The sequence below is a fragment of the Ranitomeya imitator genome, chromosome 2 (assembly GCF_032444005.1).
Source record: "Ranitomeya imitator isolate aRanImi1 chromosome 2, aRanImi1.pri, whole genome shotgun sequence".
In the NCBI taxonomy this organism is placed as follows: domain Eukaryota; kingdom Metazoa; phylum Chordata; class Amphibia; order Anura; family Dendrobatidae; genus Ranitomeya; species Ranitomeya imitator.
In genome coordinates, this window is record NC_091283.1 from 838,830,277 (window position 1) to 838,857,735 (window position 27,459).

Sequence of the window (27,459 nt, forward strand, 5' to 3'; positions counted from 1 at the left end):
CAGTGGAAGTCTAGTGGAAGGAGTGACCGCAGACAGGCTTCGAAGGCCTAACATAACAAAAATGTCAAAACAATGGTATTGTCAGTGCCAGGCATTGAAGGATGTCAGCGCCCAGACTACACATTGGTGAAGCTGTGAGAGATAATTTTGCTAGTGGTAGAGCACTGTTTGAGCTGGGGGGGGGGGAACTGGCTTGTGGCCGGCGGTACAGGCACAGGGCCCCTCATATTACAACGGTGAGTCTGACGTTGGGTGCGCACCACCACCGCCAGAGACACTTTATTGTACTATGAGGGACCCAGTGGCAGTGCCGTCGACCAAAAGCGGCCACACCCACCTCTTCAGACAAACAGCACTCTCAAGGGTCCAAGCGCAAAGTGGCGATAGCACGACCCCGTGTGGGGAGTTTGGCCATTTCGTGAGGTGGAAACATGTCGTATGCTGGACAATCAGGTGAAGAAAATTACGAGATTGGAAAAGTCATTCAGAATAGTCCACAGGCAAGACCTTTTCATAGGAAAGCTAGGTGTCAGCCGGGCAGGGTGGGGCAAAAGATTTTGAAATCCAGTTGTGGTTCATTTTAATGAAGGTTAGATCATCTACATTTTGGGTAGCCAGACGAGTCCTTTTTTCTGTTAGTATTGAACCTGCAGCACTGAATACTCTTTCTGATAGGACACTAGCTGCCGGGCAAGCAAGCTCCTGCAATGCATATTCTGCCAATTCTGGCCAGGTGTCTAATTTGGATGCCCAGTAATCAAATGGGAATGACGGTTGAGGGAGAACGTCGATAAGGGATGAAAAATAGTTTGTAACCATACTGGACAAATGTTGTCTCCTGTCACTTTGAATTGATGCTGCAGTACCTGTCCTGTCTGCGGTCATAGAAAAATCACTCCACAACCTGGTCAGAAAACCCCTCTGGCCAACGCCACTTCTGATTTCTGCCCCTCTAACACCTCTGGTCTGCTGGCCCCTGGAGCTCGTGTGAGAACGATCACGGGCGCTGTGTGCAGGGAATGCCAGAAGCAAACGGTCAACAAGAGTTGATTGTTTTGTTGCTAATATTAGTTCCAAGTTCTCATGTGGCATAATATTTTGCAATTTGCCTTTATAGCGAGGATCAAGGAGGCAGGCCAACCAGTAATCGTCATCGTTCATCATTTTTGTAATGCGTGTGTCCCTTTTGAGGATACGCAAGGCATAATCCGCCATGTGGGCCAAAGTTCCCATTGTCAAATCTGCGGTTGTGCTTGGTTGAGGGGCAGTTGCAGGCAAATCTACGTCACTTGTGTCCCTCAAAAAACCAGAACCCGGCCTTGCCACGCCACCAATTTCCCGTGCCCCCGGGAAAGCTTCCTCATTAAAAATATACTCATCCCCATCATCCTCCTCATCCTCCACCTCCTCTTCGCCCGGTACCTCGTCATGTACACTGCCCTGACCAGACAATCGCTGACTGTCATCAAGGCTTTCCTCTTCCTCTGGTGCAGACGCCTGATCCTTTATGTGCGTCAAACTTTGCATCAGCAGACGCATTAGGGGGATGCTCATGCTTATTATGGCGTTGTCTGCACTAACCAGCCGTGTGCATTCCTCAAAACACTGAAGGACTTGACACATGTCTTGAATCTTCGACCACTGCACACCTGACAACTCCATGTCTGCCATCCTACTGCCTGCCCGTGTATGTGTATCCTCCCACAAAAACATAACAGCCCGCCTCTGTTCGCACAGTCTCTGAAGCATGTGCAGTGTTGAGTTCCACCTTGTTGCAACGTCTATGATTAGGCGATGCTGGGGAAGGTTCAAAGAACGCTGATAGGTCTGCATACGGCTGGAGTGTACAGGCGAACGGCGGATATGTGCGCAAAGTCCACGCACTTTGAGGAGCAGGTCGGATAACCCCGGATAACTTTTCAGGAAGCACTGCACCACCAGGTTTAAGGTGTGAGCCAGGCAAGGAATGTGTTTCAGTTGGGAAAGGGAGATGGCAGCCATGAAATTCCTTCCGTTATCACTCACTACCTTGCCTGCCTCAAGATCTACAGTGCCCAGCCACGACTGCGTTTCTTGCTGCAAGAACTCGGACAGAACTTCCGCGGTGTGTCTATTGTCGCCCAAACACTTCATAGCCAATACAGCCTGCTGACGTATGCCAGTAGCTGCCCCATAATGGGAGACCTGGTGTGCAACAGTGGCAGGTGCGGATGGAGTGTTTGTGCGACTGCGGTCTGTGGACGAGCTCTTGCTTCTGCAGGAGGACGAGGAGGAGGAGGAGGAGGAGGGGGTGCGAACGGCTACAGACAACTGTTTACTAGACCGTGGGCTAGGCAGAACTGTCCCAAACTTGCTGTCCCCTGTGGACCCTGAATCCACCACATTTACCCAGTGTGCCGTGATGGACACGTAACGTCCCTGGCCATGCCTACTGGTCCATGCATCTGTTGTCAGGTGCACCTTTGTGCTCACAGATTGCCTGAGTGCATGGACGATGCGCTCTTTAACATGCTGGTGGAGGGCTGGGATGGCTTTTCTGGAAAAAAAGTGTCGACTGGGTAGCTCGTAGCGTGGTACAGCGTAGTCCATCAGGTCTTTGAAAGCTTCGCTTTCAACTAACCGGTAGGGCATCATCTCTAACGAGATTAGTCTAGCTATGTGGGCGTTCAAACCCTGTGTACGCGGATGCGAGGCTAAGTACTTCCTTTTTCTAACCATAGTCTCATGTAGGGTGAGCTGGACTGGAGAGATGGAGATCGTGGAACTAGCGGGGGTGCCGGTGGACATGGCAGACTGAGAGACGGTGGGAGATGGTATTGTTGCCGCCGGTGCCCTAGATGCAGTGTTTCCTACTACGAAACTGGTGATTCCCTGACCCTGACTGCTTTGGCCTGGCAAAGATACCTGCACAGATACAGCAGGTGGTGCGCTAAATGGTGGTCCTACACTGCCGGAAGGGATGTTGCGTTGATGACTAGCTTCATTGGCCGAGGGTGCAACAACCTTAAGGGACGTTTGGTAGTTAGTCCAAGCTTTCAAATGCATGGTGGTTAAATGTCTATGCATGCAACTAGTATTGAGACTTTTCAGATTCTGACCTCTGCTTAAGGAAGTAGAACATTTTTGACAGATGACTTTGCGCTGATCAATTGGATGTTGTTTAAAAAAATGCCAGACTGCACTCTTTCTAGCATCGGATACCTTTTCAGGCATTGCAGACTGAGCTTTAACCGGATGGCCACGCTGTCCTCCACCAGGTTTTGGCTTTGCCACGCGTTTTGGGCAAGATACGGGCCCGGCAGATGGAACCTGTGGCGATGTTGATGCCTGCTGCGGCCCCTCCTCCTCCTCTGCTTCAGAACTGCTGCCGCCTGCACCCTGTTCCCCCAATGGCTGCCAATCGGGGTCAAGAACTGGGTCATCTAATAACTCTTCTTGTACCTCCTGCGCAACTTCGTCTGTGTCACCGTGTCGTTCGGTGGTATAGCGTTCGTGATGGGGCAACATAGTCTCATCAGGGTCTGATTCTTGATCAGCACCCTGCGAGGGCAATGTTGTGGTCTGAGTCAAAGGACCAGCATAGTAGTCTGGCTGTGGCTGTGCGTCAGTGCACTCCATGTCAGATTCAATTTGTAATGGGCATGGACTGTTAACTGCTTCACTTTCTAAGCCAGGGACGGTATGTGTAAAGAGCTCCATGGAGTAACCCGTTGTGTCGCCTGCTGCATTCTTCTCTGTTGTTGTTTTTGCTGAAGAGGACAAGGAAGTGACTTGTCCCTGACCGTGAACATCCACTAACGACGCGCTGCTTTTACTTTTACCAGTTTCACGAGAGGAGGCAAAAGAGCTAGAGGCTGAGTCAGCAAGATAAGCCAAAACTTGCTCTTGCTGCTCCGGCTTTAAAAGCGGTTTTCCTAATCCCAGAAAAGGGAGCGTTCGAGGCCTTGTGTAGCCGGACGACGAACCTGGCTCCACAGCTCCAGACTTAGGTGCAATATTTTTTTCCCCACGACCACCTGATGCTCCACCACTACCACTACCCTCATTACCAGCTGACAATGAACGCCCCCGGCCACGACCTCTTCCACTAGACTTCCTCATTGTTTTAAAAACGTAACCAAACTAACGTTATTTGTTGCAGTCACACAACTTACACGGTGAGCTATAACTTCAGTATGATTTAGCTACCCCTTTACAGGTTGGTGAGACCACCGCGAAAATCAGGCACAATGTTACACACTCTTTTTTTGGTGGCTGCAAATTAGAGAGATGCCCCACACGCAGGACTGTCACTGAAGCACAAATGTTAATATTAATGTCACACTATTATTTGTTTTTTATTTTTATTTTTTTCAGGAACACTTTAGAAACCCCCCCAAAAAAAAAAAATTGATTTTTGCAGGGAGAATTTAGAAAACAAATGTAACAAACTATATGCTTTCTATGGGCCACTGAGTGAGAGATGACGCACACAGGAATCAGGAGTGGCACACAAGCCCAGAGGCCAATATTTTTCTACCAATGATTGATGGAGTTATTTTCTCTGGTAGATTTTGGAACCCAAATCAAGGAAAAAAAATATAGGCTTTCTATGGACCACAATTGGAGAGAGAGAGAGAGAGAGAGAGAGAGAGAGAGATGGCACACCCAGGAGTCAAGACTGGCACACAAGCAGAAAGGCCAATATTAATCTCCCACTGTTTTTTTTTTTTTTTTTTTTTTTTCAGGGAGACTTTAGAAAAAAAAATAATAAAAAAAATATGATTTTATCAGGAAGAATTTAGAAACCAAATAAAATAAAATGATTTTTTCAGGGAGAATTTAGAAAACAAATAAAACCAAAAATAGGCGTTCTATGGCCCACTGACTAAGAGAGAGAGAGAGAGATGGAACGCTTAGTACTGGCACACAAGCCCAAAGGGCAATATTAATCTCCCTTTTTTTTTCCAGGGAGAATTTCTAAAACCCCCCCCCAAAAAAAAATAGTCTTTCTATGGCCCACTATTTGTGAGAGAGATGGGACGCTCAGGACTGGCACAGATGGCACACTCAGGACTGGCACAGAAGCCCAGAGGCCAATATTAATCTCCCTTTTTTTCTGGGAGAATTTATAAAACCAAAAAAATATTTAAATAGGCTTTCTATGGCCCACTATTTGTGAGAGAGATGGCACGCTCAGGACTGGCACAGATGGCACGCTCACAACTGGCACACAAGCCCAGAGGCCAATATTAATCTCCCTTTTTTCAGGGAAAATTTATAAAACCAAAAAAAAAATTAAATAGGCTTTCTATGGCCCACTATTTGTGAGAGAGATGGCACGCTCAGGACTGGCACAGATGGCACGCTCACAACTGGCACACAAGCCCAGAGGCCAATATTAATCTCCCTTTTTTCAGGGAAAATTTATAAAACCAAAAAAAAAATTAAATAGGCTTTCTATGGCCCACTATTTGTGAGAGAGATGGGACGCTCAGGACTGGCACAGATGGCACGCTCAGGACTGGCACAGAAGCCCAGAGGCCAATATTAATCTCCCTTTTTTTCTGGGAGAATTTATAAAACCAAAAAAATATTTAAATAGGCTTTCTATGGCCCACTATTTGTGAGAGAGATGGCACGCTCAGGACTGGCACAGATGGCACGCTCACAACTGGCACACAAGCCCAGAGGCCAATATTAATCTCCCTTTTTTCAGGGAAAATTTATAAAACCAAAAAAAAATTTAAATAGGCTTTCTATGGCCCACTATTTGTGAGAGAGATGGCACGCTCAGGACTGGCACAGATGGCACGCTCACAACTGGCACACAAGCCCAGAGGCCAATATTAATCTCCCTTTTTTCAGGGAAAATTTATAAAACCAAAAAAAAAATTAAATAGGCTTTCTATGGCCCACTATTTGTGAGAGAGATGGGACGCTCAGGACTGGCACAGATGGCACGCTCAGGACTGGCACAGAAGCCCAGAGGCCAATATTAATCTCCCTTTTTTTCTGGGAGAATTTATAAAACCAAAAAAATATTTAAATAGGCTTTCTATGGCCCACTATTTGTGAGAGAGATGGCACGCTCAGGACTGGCACAGATGGCACGCTCACAACTGGCACACAAGCCCAGAGGCCAATATTAATCTCCCTTTTTTCAGGGAAAATTTATAAAACCAAAAAAAAAATTAAATAGGCTTTCTATGGCCCACTATTTGTGAGAGAGATGGCACGCTCAGGACTGGCACAGATGGCACGCTCACAACTGGCACACAAGCCCAGAGGCCAATATTAATCTCCCTTTTTTCAGGGAAAATTTATAAAACCAAAAAAAAAATTAAATAGGCTTTCTATGGCCCACTATTTGTGAGAGAGATGGGACGCTCAGGACTGGCACAGATGGCACGCTCAGGACTGGCACAGAAGCCCAGAGGCCAATATTAATCTCCCTTTTTTTCAGGGAGAATTTATAAAACCCAAAAAAAAATAAAATAGGCTTTCTATGGCCCACTATTTGTGAGAGAGATGGCACACTCAGGACTGGCACACAAGCCCAAAGGCCAATATTAATCTCCCACTGTATTTTTATCAGGGAGAATTTATACACCCCACAAAAAAAAATACAGAAAAATGAAAAGGCTTTCTATGGCCCACTATGTGAGAGAGATGGCACACACAGGGATGGCACTCTAGCAGAAATGCCAAATTGCCAATCTTAATCTCCCACCAAAAAAAAAAAAAAAAAAAAAAACAGGGAATGTCCTACAATTACTATCTCCCTGCCTGCAGTAATCTCAGCCAGGTATGGCAGGCAGCTACTATCTCCCTGCCTGCAGTAATCTCAGCCAGGTATGGCAGGCAGCAATAAGGAGTGGACTGATGCACAAATTAAATAAAAAGTGTGGACAAACAAAAAAGATAGCTGTGCAGAAAGGAAGGAACAAGAGGATTTGTGCTTTGAAAAAAGCAGTTGGTTTGCACAGCGGCGTACACACAGCAATGCAGCTATCAGGGAGCCTTCTAGGGCAGCCCAATGAGCTACAGCGCTGAGGGGAAAAAAAAAAAAAAAAAACTTCCACTGTCCCTGCACACCGAGGGTGGTGTTGGACAGTGCAAATCGCTGCAGCACAAGCGGTTTTGTGGTTAATGGACCCTGCCTAACGCTATCCCTGCTTCTGACAAAGCGGCAGCAACCTCTCCCTAAGCTCAGATCAGCAGCAGTAAGATGGCGGTCGGCGGGAACGCCTCTTTATAGCCCCTGTGACGTTGCAGACAGCAAGCCAATCACTGCAATGCCCTTCTCTAAGATGGTGGGGACCAGGACCTATGTCATCACGCTGCCCACACTCTGCGTTTACCTTCATTGGCTGAGAAATGGCGCTTTTCGCGTCATTGAAACGCGACTTTGGCGCGAAAGTCGCGTACCGCATGGCCGACCCCGCACAGGGGTCGGATCGGGTTTCATGAAACCCCGACTTAGCCAAAAGTCGGCGACTTTTGAAAATGTTCGACCCGTTTCGCTCAACCCTAGTTATTATCTTTTGCTGGAAGCTCTGAGAAGCAAAGGGGTGCACCGCCGTGCTGTTAGTTCGGCACGGTGGGTCTTTTTGCCCCTTTGCGTGGTTTTCGTTTTAGGGTTTTTTGTAGACTGCATAGTTCTCTTTGCTATCCTCGCTCTGTCTAGAATATCGGGCCTCACTTTGCTGAATCTATTTCATTCCTACGTTTGTCTTTTCATCTTGCTAACAGTCATTATATGTGGGGGCTGCCTATTCCTTTGGGGTATTTCTCTGAGGTAAGTCAGGCTTGTATTTCTATCTTCAGGCTAGTCAGCTCCTCAGGCAGTGCCGAGTTGCATAGGTAGTTGATAGGCGCAATCCACTGCTGCTTCCAGTTGTGTGAGGACAGTTCAGGTACTGCAGTCTACAGAGATTCCACGTCTCAGAGCTCGTCCTATTGTTTTGGGTTTTTGCCAGATCTCTGTATGTGCGCTGATTACTGCACGCTGTGTTGCCTGATTGCCAGCCATAACACCTGGCACATCCGATTACTATGGGAAACGTGTCATTATAGATTGTTATATCTTTACATATACAGGCACATCACTAGACACAGTAATACAATAATTATGATGGATCCCTTAAAGTCTACAATTTGGTACTGATAACATTTTTTAATGTATTTTTATATAAGTTTGTGCCTTTCCTCCTTTTTGAAAAGGAAAATTATAAAATTCTTTCTACATGCAGCCACCACTAGGGGGAGTTCAGGAGCTTACTGCCTACTTTGAACCACCCACTAAAACTACAGTATAGCTCCCTCTAGTGGTGGATGGCGGTACCTCTGTTTTGTTTGAAGCTCTCTATCAGGAAAAGTGATTTTTTAATGGGGGGCTATTTCTTTTAACCTCCTCTTGACTTCCACTATGCATGTTGAGTACATGGGTATGATGCGGGCTCGGGAGCTGAGACCGCACCATACGCGATGAGTGTCAGCTGTGTTATACAGTAGGCAACTGTCTTTAGCATCCCCTTACAGTGGCATTTATTGGTGCAATCTGGGGTGAGGGTCCGCTCTAATACCCCTTTTTATTCACCGCATGGTTCCAATGGATGCTTTTGGCATGCTGAAGGACCCCATCAAAGACTCTTGGCGGGCTTAATAGGACATCATTAATTTCAACACAAACCACAGTACTGCGGTGTTGTAGTATATGGTAAGGGATCAAAAAATCGCAAGATCAAGTCCTCTAGGGGGAACTAAATAACAGTAAAAGCTATTAAGAAAAAAATACCTACTGTTTGTCACTGACTTCACCTGTTGTATACTGCCACTTGTGGCGAAATGTGGTACTGCACGTATGAATTGAATAGTTCTAAGCACAGAGTCATAACGATTATGTAAGAAGTATGGACTCGCTCAGCGTTATTAAATATTTTGCTATTGTCCCACTTCCTCATGCTAATTGTGAACCTCGTCCCAGTCTTTATCATTGGGACTGGATATTTGCACTTTTGTATCTTTTTTTTGTAACTTTGCGCGATAACTTTGTATAAATATCGATGTCCACTCCTCATCTTCAGCCTCGTGTGTTCATGTTATGAGACGCGGCTCCTTTAAGTGAAGCTCCGAGTCGGGGTTTTCTTTGTGCAAAATGCCGAGAAAGTAGTTAAATCCTAGTTGGGGAGGGGGTGACAGGCGGGTTTCTTTAGAAAGAAAGGTAATTACCCTCAAAAGAATAAAACATAAAGGGAGAGGAACATTATTTAAAAGTTTCCCTTTGAAGTGGTGAAAGCGGCAGCTAATAATTATGAAGCCGAACGGGAAAAAACTGAAAGATATCGCCGGCTTATTGTGTGGGAGGGGAGGTCTGGTGCTGCGGCTGAGCCGGTCTGCGGGTCTATGATAATGGGGGTTGTTGTTTGCTACTTGTAGCCTTTACCGGTGGTCTATAAGAAGCGGCAGCAGCTGTGCAGAGTAGTGAACAGTGGGGGCACCATAGGGGGTGCAGATCTTACTACCACACATGGGCTCTTTAAGTGGACCCTCGTAGGAGGACTGCATAGTCCACAAACATGTCGGATCAAAATCTGGTACAATATATATTAAAATGTTATCACAGCACCAAAAAAGTGCAAGCAGACAAGCCGTAGTGAAAACTAAGTAAAGTGCTGTGGATAAATATTCTTCTTCATGAAGGTCCAGTGTCCCTCCGCCCCGACGCGCGTTTCGTCCCGCTTCCTCAGGGGATGCGTCAGGAGGGTGACTCTGGTCTGTTGAAATACATCAGGCTGGCTAATGCTGTAGATCACGGATAATCGCATGGTTCATGGGAACTGCTGGAGAATAGCAGAGATCGCTGAATGGGAACGGTGTGTGAAGTTCCAGTATCACCCCTATCATATGACTATTACAAACAGAGCAATGTCAAATATGTTACTTTGGTTTTGTTTTTAGAATGAGCTTTTTTAGTTTTTTTTTCACATTTTCAATCAGTTCTTTTAAGACACTGCTTTATATATATATAATGAGTCTATTGCATATTTATTGGTCTTTTATGCAGCTTAGCCACAAGCTCGACTTCGTAAACACAGTAAGATGGCCCCAGGCTTTTACAACAACCAATTTGCATTTTACAAATTGACAATTGATGTCACAAAGGGGTTAAAGGTGTAAAAGTCAATGGTGCTGCGTATCTGTAATGGGATATGTTACCGTAAGGCTCCGCACTCCATATTTAGGGCACAACTGGGATTAGAGCTTCCTGTAAGAGACAGAGACCATAACAATGGACCTCTGTCTGCCTAGTGGCTCCCTGCACTGCGATCTCTGGGTGCCAAAGAGTTTCCAGGACAGTCTGGGACCTGATAGTTTGCCTGCTACATTGTGGACGCGTTACTGCCCACACAGGACACTTCTCTCTTCTGTATTTCCAGCCTCTAATCACCCTGGACAGCAGCATCTCACTGACATTTCATGTGGAAGGCGTGAACACCATCACCGTGCAGGTGTCCTCTGGAAACGCTCTCATACAGGACACCAAAGAGGTTGCTGTACACGGTAAGTCCTTCTGATATACCAAGCAAGAAGTTAGTGTCAGGTCTTTAAAGTCAGCAGTATAACCCCTTAATATCCCTGTATAGTAATAATAAGACCATCTCCAAAAGCCACAAATGCAGATTAGGCTGTTCCTGAAGGGCGTCCATAATCCCTTATGGGCCAATGAATGCTAAAATGTGTCCATTAGGCATCTTCCCCCAGCAGGTACACAGAGATAACGTTTGTTTTATGGCCAATAAATGTGTATTTTTTGGTTATATTGGTGGCACATGAAGTCTATACTTTGGGCAATTTTCCCAACTTTCGCACCAAATGTGAATTTTTTACAGAGTACAATTGGTCCTTCTTTGCAATGTTACCTTGTAGCCTTCAGTTGTTGTTGGCCTTTGAAGACACGGAGTCCAACTTTTGCTGATCTTATCCTCTTTGATTACGGGGCGTTGATTCAAGGGTCTTAGAAAAGATTTGGAGGAGGAAATAAAGGCCAATTCCATCTGGGTCACCATAAAAATAGGTCTGTTCTGATCTTCACCATGGAGTGTATTCATAATTAATTCACAACTCGTTGATCTTATGGACCTGTTTACATCCACGGCCATTGGTTTATGCAGTTTTCTAGAAAAGATTATTTTAAGAAGAGATGGAGGGAGCACGTAAGGAAGTTTTTGGAGACTATAACATTGGTTTTCTATCCTCGATATCTGGTCACTGGGGGTCCAGCATTCATATCCTTGATGACCCTCCTCTTTGGTTACCTGGCACGGCGTCATCCCATAAAGATTCCTAGTATTGATGAGTAGATGAGTTTAATTCTAGTAAATGGGACTGGACTGAAATACCAGGAACCGGCACAACGGAAAGGAGGAGCTTGGGTCCAACCCCCAACGACCATCAATACCATGGTCAAGGATACCTCTTCAATAAATAAAGGTCCTTATTGTTGGATTTTGTCAACTATTTTTGGATAAGGGGGCTCCGTCATTAATATCAGATAGATAGGAGTCTGATACTTGGCTCCGCACCGATCAGCCGTGGCCAGAAACACCTGGAACACCACAGCCTCGTATATCGAGTAGTGGTCGTTCCTTGTACCCGAGAATGATCATTATAGGACATATGGCGCTGGGCTCTCCCAGCTCTGTACACTGTGTACATCCGGCCTCGGCGGGACCAGGTATCGGCTGATAGATCGGCCCCCACCAGTCTGATATTCATGACCTATCCTGAAAAATTGCAGAAATTACCAAACCATGAAACTTAATTCCAACTTCTTCCACCAGAATCCAAACACCATGGCGAGCGGCCATCTGTCCGGTAGTGGACATGAGCGCACGAGATCTCCGTGCCCAATGCCATTAGCCAATTGGTGACAGTGTTCATTTAAAAAGCCATTAAGTGTCTGTAGGCGCACGGCGGGGCACAGCGGGCCGCATGCTACCTGACGGCCGCGAGCGTCTAATGAATGTCTACTCTAGTAAGCAGAAGCCTGTGAGCCGCCTTCTCCATAACGTGAAGATGGAGATTTATTTATTTTATTTTTTTTTAAAGCTTGTCGAATTTTTCATTACAAGAACCCGATAAAGTCAGTGCAGAATATTAAAAGGCGATGCCCGGGGAATTGACACAAAGCGTCTTTTAATGGTTGTGTTTCAGAGTATTTCCAGTCGCAGCTGCTGTCATTTTCTCCGAATCTGGATTATCACAATCCCGACATCCCCGAGTGGAGACTAGACATCAGCAAGCTCATTAAGAAGGCTCTGATACAGGTAGGTAACGCGGGGGCAGCGGAGGTCTGCGAGATGCACTGTACGCTGCCGGGCATGAGACATGAGAGGCACGGAGGTACATGAGGTGCTGTCATATGGGGAGAGATCAAACCGCGCATGCGCCTGCATCATCGGGACAGCACCGGACCATCTCATACTACAGCACTGGACCATCTCATGCTCTATCATACATACAGTCATGGCCGAAAGTGTTGGCATCCTTAAAATTGTTCCAGAATATGATGTATTTCTCACAGGTAATAGTTACAGTTGCACACATTTTCTTATACACAGGTTTATTTCCTTGTGTATTGGAACAACACAAACAAAAGAGAAAAAATAAGAAATTGTAGATAATTTCACACAAAACTCCAAAGATGTCCAGCACAAAATTGTTGGCACCCTCCTTAATATTTGGTTGCACCCTTTAGAATAAATAACTACAATCAATCGCTTCCTATAACCATCTATAAGCTTCATGCGCCTCTCAGCTGGGATTTTGGACGACTCTTCTTACAAACTGCTCCAGGTCTCCAATATGTGAAGACGCCTTCTCCCAACAACAATTTTAAGATTTCTCCACAGATGATCGATTTAGATCCGCACTCATCGCTGCCACTTCTGAACTCTCCAGCACTTTTTTCCATTCATTTCTGGGGGCTCCTTGATGTATGTTTGGGGTCATTGTCCTGCTGGAAGACCCATGACCTAAGACGCAAACCCAGCTTTCTGACACTGGGCACTACATTGCCACCCAAAATCCTTTGGTAATCTTTAGATTTCATGATGCCTTGCACACTGTCAAGGTGCCCAGTGCCAGAGGTAACAAAGGAACACCAAAACATCTGGGACCCTCCATCATATCTGACTGTAGGTGCTGTGTTCTTTTCTTTATAGGCCTTATTCCATTTTCGGTAAATAATAGAATGATGTGCTTTACCGAAAAGCTCTATTTTGGTCTCATCTGTCCACAAGAAGCTTTCCCAGAAGGATTTTGGCTTACTCAAGTAAATTTTGGCAAACTGCAGTCTATCTTTTTTATGTCTCTGTGTCAGCAGTGGTGTCCTCCTGGGTCTCCTACCATAGAATTTCATTTCATTCACATGTGTATAGATAATTCACACTGACATTGATGCACCCTGAACCTGCAGGACAGCTTGGATTTCTTTGGACCTTGATTGGGGATGCTTATCCACCATCTCGACTATCCTACGTTCCAAACTTTCATCAATTTTTCTCTGTTGTCCACATCCAGGGAGATTAGCTACAGTGCCATGGGTTGAAAACTTCTTGATTATGTTGCGCACCGTGGACAAAGGAACATCAAGATCTCTGGAGATGGACTTGTATCTGTGAGATTGTTGATATTGTTCAACGATTTTGGTTGCCAAGTCCTCAGACAGTTCTTTTCTCCTCTTTCTGTTCTTCAAGCTGATTGAGTCAACTTCTCCCCTTTTTATCTAGTTTCAGGTGTGATTTTCATATTGCCCACACCTGTTACTTGCCACAGGTGAGTGTGAACGAGCATCACATGCTTGAAACAAAGTTATTTATTCACATTTTTTTAAAAGGTGCCAAAAAGTTTGTTCGTCTCACTTTTGGGTTTTGTGTGAAATTATGTCCAATTTGTCTTTTCATCTCTGATATTTTTTTTGTGTTGCTCCAATACACACAAAATAATTAAACAAGTGTAGAACAAAACAGGTGGAATTGCAATAGTTTCCTGGGATAAATACTTAATTTTCTTTAACAATTTCAAGGGTGCCAACACTTTCGGGCCATGACTGTACCATACTACATCCCAGTATCATCTCACACTATATATATTTATATAATATATATATATGATTCGCACTTAATATATTAGATATTCCAGTATCTCCAGCGTCTCTGGCAAGGACTCAGTCCTGCGACTACATAACACAAGTCATGATGTTTTCTGAGAGCTCTAATCTGTCAGGAAAGCTGGAAGCGCAACATGTCAGGTCCAAGAAGGGTTCGTGTTATACACAAATGTACCCATTTTCTTCTCTTTAGATTACAGCAAAACGGCCACTTTGCTAGATTTGCATGTAATCGGAAATTTTTGTGACATTCGAGGCAAATTCAATTTGTTTTGAAGAAGGCAGCACAAGGATGAGTATAAGAGTTTTAAACTCTCCCGTCATAACAAGCTCACTGACAGATCTTCAGTTTACTCTTTCTACAGCAATATAAACCTACAATTATCTGCACAAAAGAGACCTAAACATACAAAAAATTTCAAATGCTTTTATTAGTGATACATCTATAATAAAACACTATTAATGGGAATAGTACCAACATCCCCAGACCAGAGATAACTGTTACAACCATATAACCCACTACCACGTAAATCAATGGCCATGTGGACTGCAAATCATTCCTGCCTCAACGGCATAGTCACATATGCTTCACTCCCAGGTCCGTAATACTTGCGGCAGAATAACGGGTAACAACCAAACAAACTAATAACAATTACATTACCTCTGGTCTGATGGTGCCACGACCCCAACGCGCGTTTCGGCTACGTGTGCCTTCTTTTTTTTTTCTTTCTACGGCAAGTATTAGAAGGCAAACATTGAAACATTTGTAATGAAACCCAATTACAAAGATGGTTTTTAGTTTAAAACACATGCATTTCAATAAATCTGGTCTTCCGGGAGGGCAGAGCTTCTCCTAAAATGTGGCCATAATATCATATGGTGGAACTGAAAATTGGTCATATATATTATTATGCGTTTCCTATGGCCACATGAAAGTTGAGCTGAACTTTGCAATCATATATCGGCTGAGAGGCTCGGAAGGTGGAAGATAATAGTTCTAAACTCTCTGGTCACTAACAGATTCTCAGTTAACTCATTCTGCAGCCACAGAAGCTATAGAAGGCAAATAATGTAAAAGTTGTAATGAATCCCAATTCCAAAAATGGATTTTAAACAAAAATACTTGCATTTAAGTAAAAATGTTCGTCAAGGGGGTTGTCTTCTCCTAGGTGGCCGGTTTTCGTAAGACATGCTGGAACAGAAAATCAGTCCTATTATTTTTTATCTCCTGATTATGGTCAAATGTTCTAGGATTTTCCGGTTCTCCTATCCCACCACCTTTTGCCCGTCCTCCATGCTGACTGCTGGTGGCAAGTGGCTAATCATCCTTCATTTGCTTCAGCCCTGGCCGGCCGGATCATGATTAACTGTGATTGACTCGTCCTCTTATATTATGGATGTCAGACCTAATCTAATAAGACGTTCCTGTGTAACTAGCAATTAATTAGTGTCCGCTCACTGCAGAAATATGGGATATTTCATTGAAGAGTAAGTGAATGAGTCTGCGGCGCAGTCCGGGCTCCGTCTTCTGGAGCATCTTCCGGAGACATAAGACGTCTGGAATCAATATGAGTCATATCTTTAGAGTTTATTATACACCAAGCCTCCAGCGCGAGTCCTATCCCAGCGGCTGAGATCTCCTCCAAGATAAACGGAACCAATAAAATGATCAACGAGATAAGCAAAAATCATCGGAACAAAAAAGTAGCCTCTTGTCGTAGATCTTATTTACCTCCTTATTCTGCACCAAATTTTACCAACTCCAAGAAATGTTCAACTTATCACATCACGTTTCAGTTTTTATATTATTTAGTGGAAATAAAAACAGCGAATTCGAGCAATATTATATTGATACATTTATTTTTGAATTTTGTTAGTCTTATTTTTATTAGAAGCAAGAATCTGACAATCACGGTGGATTTTGCCGTTATTATCTTTTACTTTTTTTAAAAAAAATTTATTCGTTTTATTAGATTTTATGTTTTGGGTTATTGTAGTAATTTTTATAGATATTTTTTATAAGTTAATCATCAGCTTTTTTTTTTAAAGAAACATCTTAGTAATGTTTAGAAGAACATTTATCTAACTTTCTATAGCGGAAAAATTAAAAAGCAAAAATCTTAAATACAAAACAAAGAAAGTGCTTCGTTATTAGAAAGGAGAAAAGTTGTTGAAAAGTAAAATTCGGCAAATTCACTTGAACTAGGTCCGGTAAGTTTGATTAACAAAAAATTAAGGGAGAAGAGTTAAAAGAAACTCTTTTTCTTACCCCTCCCCCTCATTCTCCCACCACCTGACCTCCAATTGGTTCCTCTGTCTTCTCTCAGTGAGGAGCATAGGAGAAAGAAAAGACTGGAAACAATCACAAGACTGGTGATAGGAGACATATGGGGTGGGCCCAGGAGAGGTGAGAAAAAGTTTTTTAACCCCTTCCAGGCCCTATGAATCTCAACCCTTGAATTTGAGTTCTCTCCCGACAAGTGACACAAGCAGCGTTATATTAATGCTTTATTTGTTTGATATCTCTTGGTAGAAACATCTTAAAAAATCACAATCCCAAAAACATAAAACACCCTAAAAACATCCAAACACAATCTTAGGCTAGTTTAAGAATAGGAGATAACCGGGACTGATTTTCACCAGACTTTATAATAAATGTGGTAAATTTGGGACTGTTATAATCAGTTAGAAAATCATATCTTCCACCAAAAACTGTAATAAACCGCTAAGTATCTGCGGGTTAATGTGTACGGCAGCATTTGGAGCTTTTTTGGAACGTTTTTGAAAATGCTACAAAATCACATGTAGACGTTGCGTAAATCCAGTCGAATATCGGGACCTGCAGGTGACTTCTTCACTGGACTCCGAAAAGAAAAAAGAATCAAAGAAAATTTGATTCCTGGTTATGGAAATACTTAAATAGTCAATGAGTACAAGATAAAACATTGAGTACATAGGCTCGAGAAGAAATTCTAGTGTTCTACAACTTGGCACGAATGTATCATTTTGTCATGCGGTTGCATTCTAAGGTCTATATCGTAGCCCCAAGAGCCGGACGCAGTTTTTTCCACACTAGACCATCGTAGGGTTTCGGGTCTGGAGGCCATAAGACTGACCTATAATATATATGTTTAGGTTTTCCTTGTGTCTGTGTATATATTTCTATATAAATCATTTCAGGTAACCAGTATTCCTGACGAGCACATTCTTGTGGCCATGTTCCCCGGCCTCCCAACCTCAGCAGAACTCTTTATATTACCACCAAAAAATATCAGTGAAAGGAGGAAAGGAAGTAAAGCCGACCTGGAGCATGTGAGTCCAATTACCCAATGCGTAGTGTGGGGGGTTGGGGTAAAAAATGTCACAGATTCCATACTGACACCCTACCTCTCCTATCAAGTAACCAATACCTACAAGCACCATTTGACTGCTGCGCTCTGCATCACCGGCAACCAAAATCAGCATGATGAAGTGGGCTTTTTCATCTCAGTTTCTGCCTATGCAGAGGGCAGCAGTCAATGACAAATTCATCTCATCCATCCATCATGCTCTGCATAAGCAGCAGCCAAGATAACAGAAGATGAACACCAAATTAATGCAGACAGTATCGAATCGGGTATATCCGGTATGCTTTCAAGTTTTTAACCTTTTTTCTATTCCTATTGAGGGTTAGGGCTAGGGATTGAGTATGGTTAAAAAAAAAGTTGGCCACTACCTTTTGATTAATAGCCTATCCTTAGGATAGGTCATCAATGTCTGATCGTCCGGGGTCTGACACCTGGCACCCTCGTTGATCAGCTGTTATCGGTGCCGGTGGCTGCGGTCTTTAAGATTAGATTTAGGGCTAAGATTAGGGCTAGTGTTTGGATATGCTTAGGGTTAGATTTAGGGCACTGATTAGGATAGTGTTTACATAGGGTTAGATTTAGACTAGGATTAGGCTTAAGAATATACTTAGGGCTGGGGACAAAGATAGAGCAACACTATGGGCTTGGGTCAATGAAAAGCCTAGACTTCGAGCTAGGGTAAAGGATAGTATTAGGGCAATAAATTTGTTACATAAAAAACAACAGATACAATAAAAAATGTAACAATGTATAACTTTAAAAATAAATTTTAGCATAAAAATTAGGAGGACAAAACATAGACTATAAATATATCAGTATCTTCCTCAAACTCCAACTTAAGCGCTTGGGTTACGACGGGTCAATATTGCTTAGAACCCGCGCTACGCCACACGATATATCCGTATTATATAGATTTCTAGGGGGCCATGTTGTTCCTTTTGATTTTTAAAAATTAAGATATTTTCCTTAAGTATTAACAATTGTGTTTTTTTTAATTTCCAGATTGTAGAGTCTCTTTTTAGTGCCCTCAATCAAAACCTAATAATGTTTGAACTCAAACCAGGAGTCCAGATATTTGTATACGTCACCCAACTTACTTTAGGTAAGTCGAAGACAGAAAAAACAACAACTTTTTTTCTATAAAATAATTACAAGATTGTCTAATTTTATGTATTTTTACTTTCTTTTCCCCAAGATATTACTATATCTAATGTTGTCAGGATTATATCCAAGGATTCATATGGTTAAACATTGACAAATTCATTGCATTTACCGTACTTTAGTTTTTTCATTTTTTATATTTTTGAATACAAAACTTATTTTGAAAAGTTTTCATTTATTCCTTCAACATTTTAAAAATATTGTTCCTAATTTAATTATTCTTTTTTTTTAAATTTTTTTACATATATTGTTCTTTACCCCAATGTCGTTAAAGTTTTTTAATGTTTCTGATTCAGATGCATCCATTCATTGTCAGCTCCAGGCTGGTTGTGACCTTCAGATAACTTTCCCTATGAGCTTCTGACTACTCTTCTATTACATCTTTTCCTTGACATATGAAATATGTTGCCACAGAAACTATTTGCTGTTGGAATGATAAGTTAGGGGAGAATTCTAGATCTGCCTCAAAATCATTTTTTTGCCACTTTTGCCACTTTTCTCACATGAATCTAAAACTTTTTTCTTACACTTCCCCTTAAATGGATTATTTCCATCATTAAAAATAAGCACCTATCCACTGGATAGATGGTAACCTGCAGATTGATGGGGGACCAACCACTGGGACCCTGGCAGGAACCTTGCCGAGACCCTCACGTCATGAAATCATAGAATGGTAGAGTTGGAAGGGACCTGCAGGGTCATCTGGTCCAACCCCCTGCTCAAAGCAGGTTTCACTAAACCATCTCAGACAGATGTCTGTCCAGCCTCTGTTTCAAGACTTCCATTGAAGGAGAACTCACCACCTCTCGTGACTTTCTTATTACTCATTACTCACCTTCACTGTCAAAACATTTTTTCTAATATCTAATCAGTATCTTCTCCCTTTCAGTTTCATCCCATTGCTTCTCGTGTTTCCATGTGCAAATGAGAATAATGATGATTCCTCTACACTGTGACAGACCCTCAGATATTTGTAGACAGCTATTAAGTCTCCTCTTAGTCTTCTTTTTTTGCAAGCTAAACATTCCCAGATCCTTTAACTGTTCCTTGTAGGACATAGTTTGCTGTCTGCTCGCCATCCTGGTAACTCTTCTCTGAACTTGCTCCAGTTTTTCAATTTCTTTTTTAAAATGTGCCCAGAACTGGATACAGTATTACAGGTGAGGCCTGACCAAGGAGGAGTAGAGGGGGATAATTACTTCATGTGATCTAGACTCTGTGCTTCTCTTAATACATTATATAACTGTGCTTGCATTTTATTTTGCTGCATCACACTGTTGACTCATGTGCAGTCTGTGATCTATTAGTATTCCCAAGTCTTTTTCACACATGATGTTGCTTAGTTATATTCCTCCCATTCTGTAGATGTATTTTTTGTTTTTCTTGCTCAGATGTAGAATCTTGCATTTCTCCCTGTTAAATACCACTCTATTAATCACTGCCCAATGTTGAAGCTTATCTAGATCCTTTTGAATCCTTTCTCTGTCTTCTGCTATTCCTCCTAGCTCTACATTGACTGCCAATTTGATAAGTTCACCTTCAGTTTCCTTCTCTAGATCATTTATAAAAATGTTGAACAACACTGGGGCCAGTACAGAGCCTTGTGGTCCCCACTTGAAACACTTTTCCAATTGAACGTGCAACCATTTGTTACCACTCTTAGAGTGCGATCACTGAGCCAGTTATGAATCCACCTAACCATAGCCTTGTAAATCCCATACTTGGTCATTTTTTTCAATAAGGATAGTATGAAATACATTATCAAATGCTTTGCTGAAGTTGGGATATACTTTATCTACCGCATTTCTCTGATCCACCCAGTCAGTGATTCCATTATAGAAGGAAATTAGATTAGTCTGGCATGACTTGTTTGCCACAAACCCATGATGGCTCTGGTTAATTACTGTATTCTTATCCAAGTACTTATATACATGCTGTTTAATAGTTTTTGCAAATATATTTTCTGGTATAGAAGTAAGGCTCACTGGCTGGTAATTTCCTGGCTCTGTCTTCTTTCCTTTTTTGAAGATAGTGACAGCATTTGCCCTTCTCCAATCTTTTAGGACTTCTCCTGTTCTCCAGGATTTTTCAAAAGATTCTGGCTAGTGGTTCTACAACTTCTTCTGCTATCACTTTCAGTACCCTAGGATGTAATTCATCAGGACTAAGAGTTGTAATTTCATGTAAATTAGCTAAGTGTCTCCTCACCATCTCTCTGTTTATGGATAGAGTGGATTCTTTTATTCCTTTGAAGGCACCATGAAGATCAGTTGATGTTACAATTGCTTTCTTAGAGAACACAGATGCAGGATAGGAATGTAAAACTTTGTCCTTCTGAACATCATTTTTGACCACTTCACCCTTTTCATCCTGTAATTTAATTCTTTTTTTTTTGTATTTATTGTTCCTTTCCACAAGGTCGTTAAAGTTTTTTAATGTTTAAGATTCAGATTCATTCATTGTCAGCTCCAGGCTGGTTGTGACCTTCAGATAACTTTCCCTATGAGCATCTGATTACTTTTCTATTGCATCTTTTCCTTGACATATGAAATATGTTGCCACAGAAACTATTTGCTGCTGGAATGAGGAGTTGGGGGAGAATTCTAGATCTGCCACAAAATCATTTTTTTGCCACTTTTTCCCCCCTTTCACATGAATCTAAAACATTTTCTTTGCACTTCGCCGTAAAAGGATTATTTCCACCATTAAAAATAAGCACCTATCAACAGGATAGATGATCACTTGCAGATCGGTGAGGCTCCAACCACTGGGACCTTGCTGGGACCCCCACATATCCTGAGAACGAGGCTCTAAAATCTGGTCCTAATGAAGTGGTAGCCGTGCGTGCCAACCACTACTCTGTCCATTCTCTATTTGATCCCCCAGGGTCCCGTAATTGGACTCCCACTGGGCTACAAGCAAACACTTATCCTTTGGATAGGACCCCCTCCTTTGGATAAGCAATATTTTGCAGATTGGTGGCTGTTTAACGTTTGTGACCCTGCTTCTCCCATAGAGAATGAATGGTGCACATAGAGAGCCAATGCCTCAAGATGACTGGCCTTGCATGGCACCTTTATGAAGTTCGGTGGGTGTCTCAGCACGCATTCCCCCACCTTTTCACAATTATCATGTATTCTTCTTTAATGATGGAAATAATAAACCTTCTATTAAATGTCACCAATTTTTTTGCCATCCTTTTGAACCTTCATTTTTCCGGGACCTCAATCAATCCTTAGAATGAAGGAACCGCAGAACTGTTCCATGCAGGAAAATGATCAGGATCGATGAGGGTCTTTTTTTATTGATCATAGCTATGTATCATCACTTCTCATACTAGCACAGTAGTAGTTAAACTTTGTGTATATACAGTGGTGTAACTTGAAGCTCATGGGCCCCAGTGCAAAACTTGTAAAAAGACCCCATCTATGATGTACCATTTGTGATACTGATACATTCTTATGGAGGAAATGCTCAATTATTTTCATATAATGATTGCATAACTTAAATAAATATTCGCTTAATATTTTATTTGCTACATTTTTTAAAAAAATGAGACATAACTTTTTTGTGCCCCTCCCATGAGGAGCGGATCCTGACTTCAAAGAAGCAGTTGAACCCCTCAGTACATTTTACATTGGAATTGAAGGTCCACCATGAATTTGTCATGTTTGTGTTTCTCCCCTAGCGCCCTTGGTGGATAACAGCGCCAGTCACAGCAGCTCCGCCATGTTAATGCTTCTTTCTGTCGTGTTTGTGGGTTTGGCTGTTTTTTTAATCTACAAATTTAAAAGGTAAGAAACCAAATGTTATATCTATTATTATTATTTATTATACGTTGCTTTTATAGCGCCACCATATTCCGTATGTTTTTTTCAGACATTATTGGCACTGTCATAATTTGGGCTCACAATCTAAATTCCCTACAGTATGTCTTTAGAGCGTAGGAGGAAACCGGGAGGAGACCCACGCAAAGACAGGGAGAACATACAAAGTCCTGTTAGATGTTGTCATGGGTGGGATTTGAACCCAGGACCCCAGCTCTGCAAAGCAACAGTGCTAACCCCGGAGACACCATGCATGCGCAAGGAAAAGCCAAAGAGCAACGGCGCATGCGCTCTGCAATAGTTTATCTGCCTGCGCAGGAGTGCGATGTCGGGGAGACTGTGTGACTGATGCAGGACGCATCATCCACACATCTCAGGGACAGAGAACGGTGATCACAAGAAGAGAGGAAGCGCCGGATCAAGACCAGTGATGCCCATCAGACCAGACCGCTCCATAGGTGAGTATCATAAAAGGCCGGATTGGGGGCAGATAGACAGCATATAAGAATGCTGTATATGAGGGCTTACAGGTACTGGTCTTACCTAATATGAGAAGAACCTGGTGACAGGTTCCCTTTAAACATGCTTAGGGGCATATGGATATATTGACTGTACGGAGCAATCTCAAAATCTAAAATCTGAAAGGAAACAAACATCAGAACATTACAATTGCCATTTTTTGGCCACAGCACTTCACCTCAAAAAAATAAAAAGTGATCAAAATATCATATGTACCCCAAAACCAAAATGGAATCAATGAAAATGTCGGCGTCCAAACAACAAACCATCGAATAGGGTCTCAGAAAATGGCGACATTCAAAACTGCAATTCATTTTGTAAATAAAAATGAATCTCTTGTAAGGCTCATAAGGGAATGGAAAAAAATAAAAGGGAAAAAAAATGGAAGATCATCTGGTTGTGAAGGGGTTGAATCTCATACTTTGGGGAGGGGGTTGAAATAGTTATTTTAGGTAGTAATATGAGTATTACCATATTCACACTATAGAAACTGAATGTGTTGGTGCATTATTGTTAAATTAAAGAGGTTATATTTATTGAAGATTTATTCTTATCCAGTGTGTGATAACTATAGGTCCGGCCAACATCAAAAATAAGTGATGTGTTACTCTGCGCAAAATTATTTCTCTGTACCTTGTACTGCAGCTGTATCTGGTGCTGTAGTCGTGTCTGGTACTCTAGCTATGCCTGATACTGTAGCTGTGCTTGGTACTACAGTTGTGCTTAGAACTCCAGCCGGGCCTGGTATGGCATCTCAGCTCCACTTCCTTGAAGCAAATTCTAAAGCCTCTGGATTCTGCTGATCAGTGGACTCCCACTAATCACACCTGGAGGGCCTACCCAAAGAATAGACCATCAATGTTTATTTTTCTCAAACAAATAATCTCTTTCATTTTTTAAGAAGCATTTTGGATGCTACATTGTATCCAGTTATGTATTACGTTTCAGTGATATGGATGATGGTTTGAAGGATTTATTGTGATTGTCCTACCTAGGTTTGAGATGGAGTTTCGTCCCTTTACATGAACATAAATTGGCAGCCACTTTACAGAGGATTTGTTTTTCCTTTCTCAGGATCAACCTGGCATGAAAATAATAGGTTGAATGTGATAGAGTTTTATCTTTTTTCTTCCAACCTTACAAGTTAAGCCTTTAAACTTCTTTATCTAGCTCCATCTATAGTCCCTCGTGTCTTAATTTAATACCACTGTTGTTGACTTGAGATCTAATACACAGACACAAAAAAAATCACATAAAATAGAAACTTATTTCAACAACCCCAGCTATAAGCCGAGCGGGGACAGCAGTATTAATTAGAACAGAGACTACGGAAAAGTTCAACTCTTACCAATATGGAATTTTTTTTTTTATTGAGGAACAGAGGTGTCCATCAGTGAAATGATAAAACCCAAGATAGAAACAAAATGAGCATATACCTTGCTATAAGTAAGTAAGAAAGCAATAGTGCATAGACAGTACATAGGGGCCTTAGTAAATGCTGGTTTTGATTAAAAAAAAAAGTGTAAAACTCATCACACCAGCGCCAAGGTGTAACCAGTCGGGACGGTCCAAACCTCTAGTATTAGTTTGTTTCTATCTTAGGTTTTGTTTGTTTATTGGCCAGGGTGAACATGCTCTTACACATTGCCTGTATACCAACTAGTTAATTTCTTTCAGTTTTGCATCACTGAAATTGTGTCTAAGGAAGCTTTTGCAGATTTTCCCTTCTCGAATATGGAGCATTCCTTTAATCTTCTCCATTGGTTACCACACTGTGATTGGTAATTGACAGGGATACCCCTAAAAGAAAAGTTTTTTAATCCCCCGCACCTGGTCCTTTGTGTGGTTGCTACTTCTGTTAACTTGTGTTGTGAATTCTGCTTTTGGGCTCCCTCCGGTGGTTGTAGGTGGTAATGCAGTTGTCCCTGGGCTGCAGTCCTGGACAGCTGTATCTGCTGATTGCAATTCTGACTGGGGTATTTAGGTTTGCAGGACTCATTAGTCCTTGCCAGTTGTCAAAGTTTCTTGGGAAGTGTTGGACCTCTGTCTGGCTTCTCCTGCTTAGCTGCCAATTCAGCAAAAATAAGTGTTTGTTTCTTTTTCTATGGCACACAAGCTGTGTGCTTGTTTTTTGATTGTATTCCTGCTCTGAGTGTAGGAGTCTCTGGAGTTGCAGATATACGTTCCACGTCTTTAGTTAGATGGAGGAATTTTTTGTATAATCTGCTGTAGATATTTTTGGAAGGGTTTTAATACTGACCGCACAGTACTCTGTCCTATCCTTTCCTATTTTAGCTAGAGTGGCCTCTTGTGCTAAATCCTGTTTTCTGCCTGTGTGTGTCTTTCCTCTCCTACTCACAGCCAATATTTGTGGGGGTCTGCCTATCCTTTGGGGTTCTGCTCTGAGGCAAGGTAGAATTCCTATTTCCATCTATAGGGGTATTTAGTCCTCCGGCTGTGACGAGGTGTCTAGGGTTTGTTAGGTACACCCCACGGCTACTTCTAGTTGCGGTGTTAAGTTCAGGATTTGCGGTCAGTATAGTTACCACCTACTCCAGTGAGAGTTTTCATGCTGCTCCAAGGTCACCGGATCATAACAAACTTGATTGTTAAGTCATGATACGCCTTTACAGAGAAACAAGGTACAGATGTAGCAGCCGCCAACATATTTTTTGACCCATTGTATAAGCTTTTCAATAGGGGCCGTTGGTGACTTGTTCTGCCCTAGCATCCTTATTTCCCATCCTCGTCCCCTAAGATCTCAGTAAAAGATCAGAAACCTCCTCAATACTCAGAAAATACTTTATACTTTGAGTCTAAAGCAGTAAATGAAGGACATGTTGGGCAGGGAGGAGGGGGATGCAGCTGCAGCTTCTCTCTTTCTATGTTGGTGAGACTAAGTGCTATGAGAAGGAAGCACATGGAGCACTATGTAAAACTAGGAGATTTTGGGGCATTAAAGGAAACCTGTCACCAGTTTTGGCCAATACAAGTTCCGACCACCACCTTTCTGGTCTGATATACAGCATTCTATAATGCCGTATATCTGCCCCCAACCCGACCTGCAAGAGAAGAAGAAGAGCTTTTATTATACTCACCTGTGGGGGCGGTCCGGTCCGAGAGGTGTCGCTGGGCTTGATCCAGAGCCTCCTTTCTTCTTTAGAAGCTGTTCTCCTTCTTGCTTCATGGGGGTGACCCGTCCCTACATAATCCAGGCAGTCCCCCGACATCGCGCTCTTCTCTGGCACAGTAAAGTACTGCAGTGTGCAGGGGCCGAGAAAGGTCAAAGAGCCCTGGCGCCGGAGCACTGCAGTACTTTGCTCTGCCCCCATCATGGCAGCGATGTGCGCCTGCGCAGCACGCGATGTGGGGGAGACTGTGTGGATGATGTAGGAACGCCGAGGACCTGTGACACCCATCGGACTGGACTGCCCTGCAGGTGAGTATAATAAAAGGTCTTTTTCTTCTCTTACAGGTCCGGTTGGGGGCAGATGTACAGCATTATAGAATCAGGCCTGAAAGTTGGTGGCCAGATCTCATATCGGCCAAACCTGGTGACAGAAACCAAGAAGACCCCAAATATGGAGCAATGCAGTTACAGTTTAGGGTTTAATGCTTCTAATATCTGAAGGGTCATAGTTGGGTTTTCATCTATTCAGTGCCAATGACAAAGGTTCAGTGTTCTCCCCCAACCCTGCATTAAAGACCCGGCAATGGCTTGTTGGCCATTCTCTTACTGTAGCTTTTGGCCGTACACTTTGTGACCCATTTGGCAGCTGCCTATGGCCCACCATTAATAGTAGGGGTCATCATGATCTCTTCTCAGTTTCTACACAACTGACCATCAGTATCGCAGGTTTGGCCAAATTTGGTCTAATGTCATTCTGAACGTTTTCTGTGAACATGAAATGATTTTGAAATTAAATTCTGCACATTTCATTAAAAAAAGGATTTTTTTGCACAAATTAACAACATTTTGAAAATGCTGAATTATTTTATCAACAGGAAAATACCATGGATTAATATTTATGCTCAGGTTCAACACGACAAAGAACAGGAAATGATCGGGTCGGTCAGCCAAAACGACAGCGCACCCAAAATATCGCTCAGCAACTTCACGGAGGAGGAGCTGACGGACAAGGAGCTGGACGCCCGCGTCATTGGTAATGTCTGATGAATATTCTCTGATGTAAAGTGAATCCAGTCTATTAATCAAGTATCAGGCGGCTTCCGGGACAGCGATGGCAGCAGAGTAATGAATGGGTTCCACATGACTCGCCCGGGCCGGGAGCCGCCTCCTCCTGATCTGTGACCTCTGCGCTGATAGACATGTCACTTCCATTATTACCTTGTCATCATGGTAATGTGTTTCCATTGCATGCAGAGTGTTAGGGTTCAAGGCGAAGGCAAATTTGATTAGAAAAGCATTTACAGAGCGATCGTCGCATCA

At 42.7% G+C, this 27,459-nt stretch overlaps 1 protein-coding gene across 1 annotated transcript in view; it reads left to right on the forward strand.

Moving 5' to 3' along the window:
* SORCS3 (sortilin related VPS10 domain containing receptor 3) overlaps positions 1–27,459 on the forward strand; it is a 770,211-nt gene that overhangs the window by 737,424 nt on the left and 5,328 nt on the right. Inside the window, exons 21-26 of the mRNA XM_069754246.1 lie at positions 10,422–10,545; positions 12,199–12,311; positions 17,336–17,467; positions 18,505–18,604; positions 22,352–22,457; positions 27,015–27,172. Of these exons, the coding sequence (XP_069610347.1) occupies positions 10,422–10,545; positions 12,199–12,311; positions 17,336–17,467; positions 18,505–18,604; positions 22,352–22,457; positions 27,015–27,172 (733 nt within the window). The remainder of the gene's footprint in view (positions 1–10,421; positions 10,546–12,198; positions 12,312–17,335; positions 17,468–18,504; positions 18,605–22,351; positions 22,458–27,014; positions 27,173–27,459) is intronic.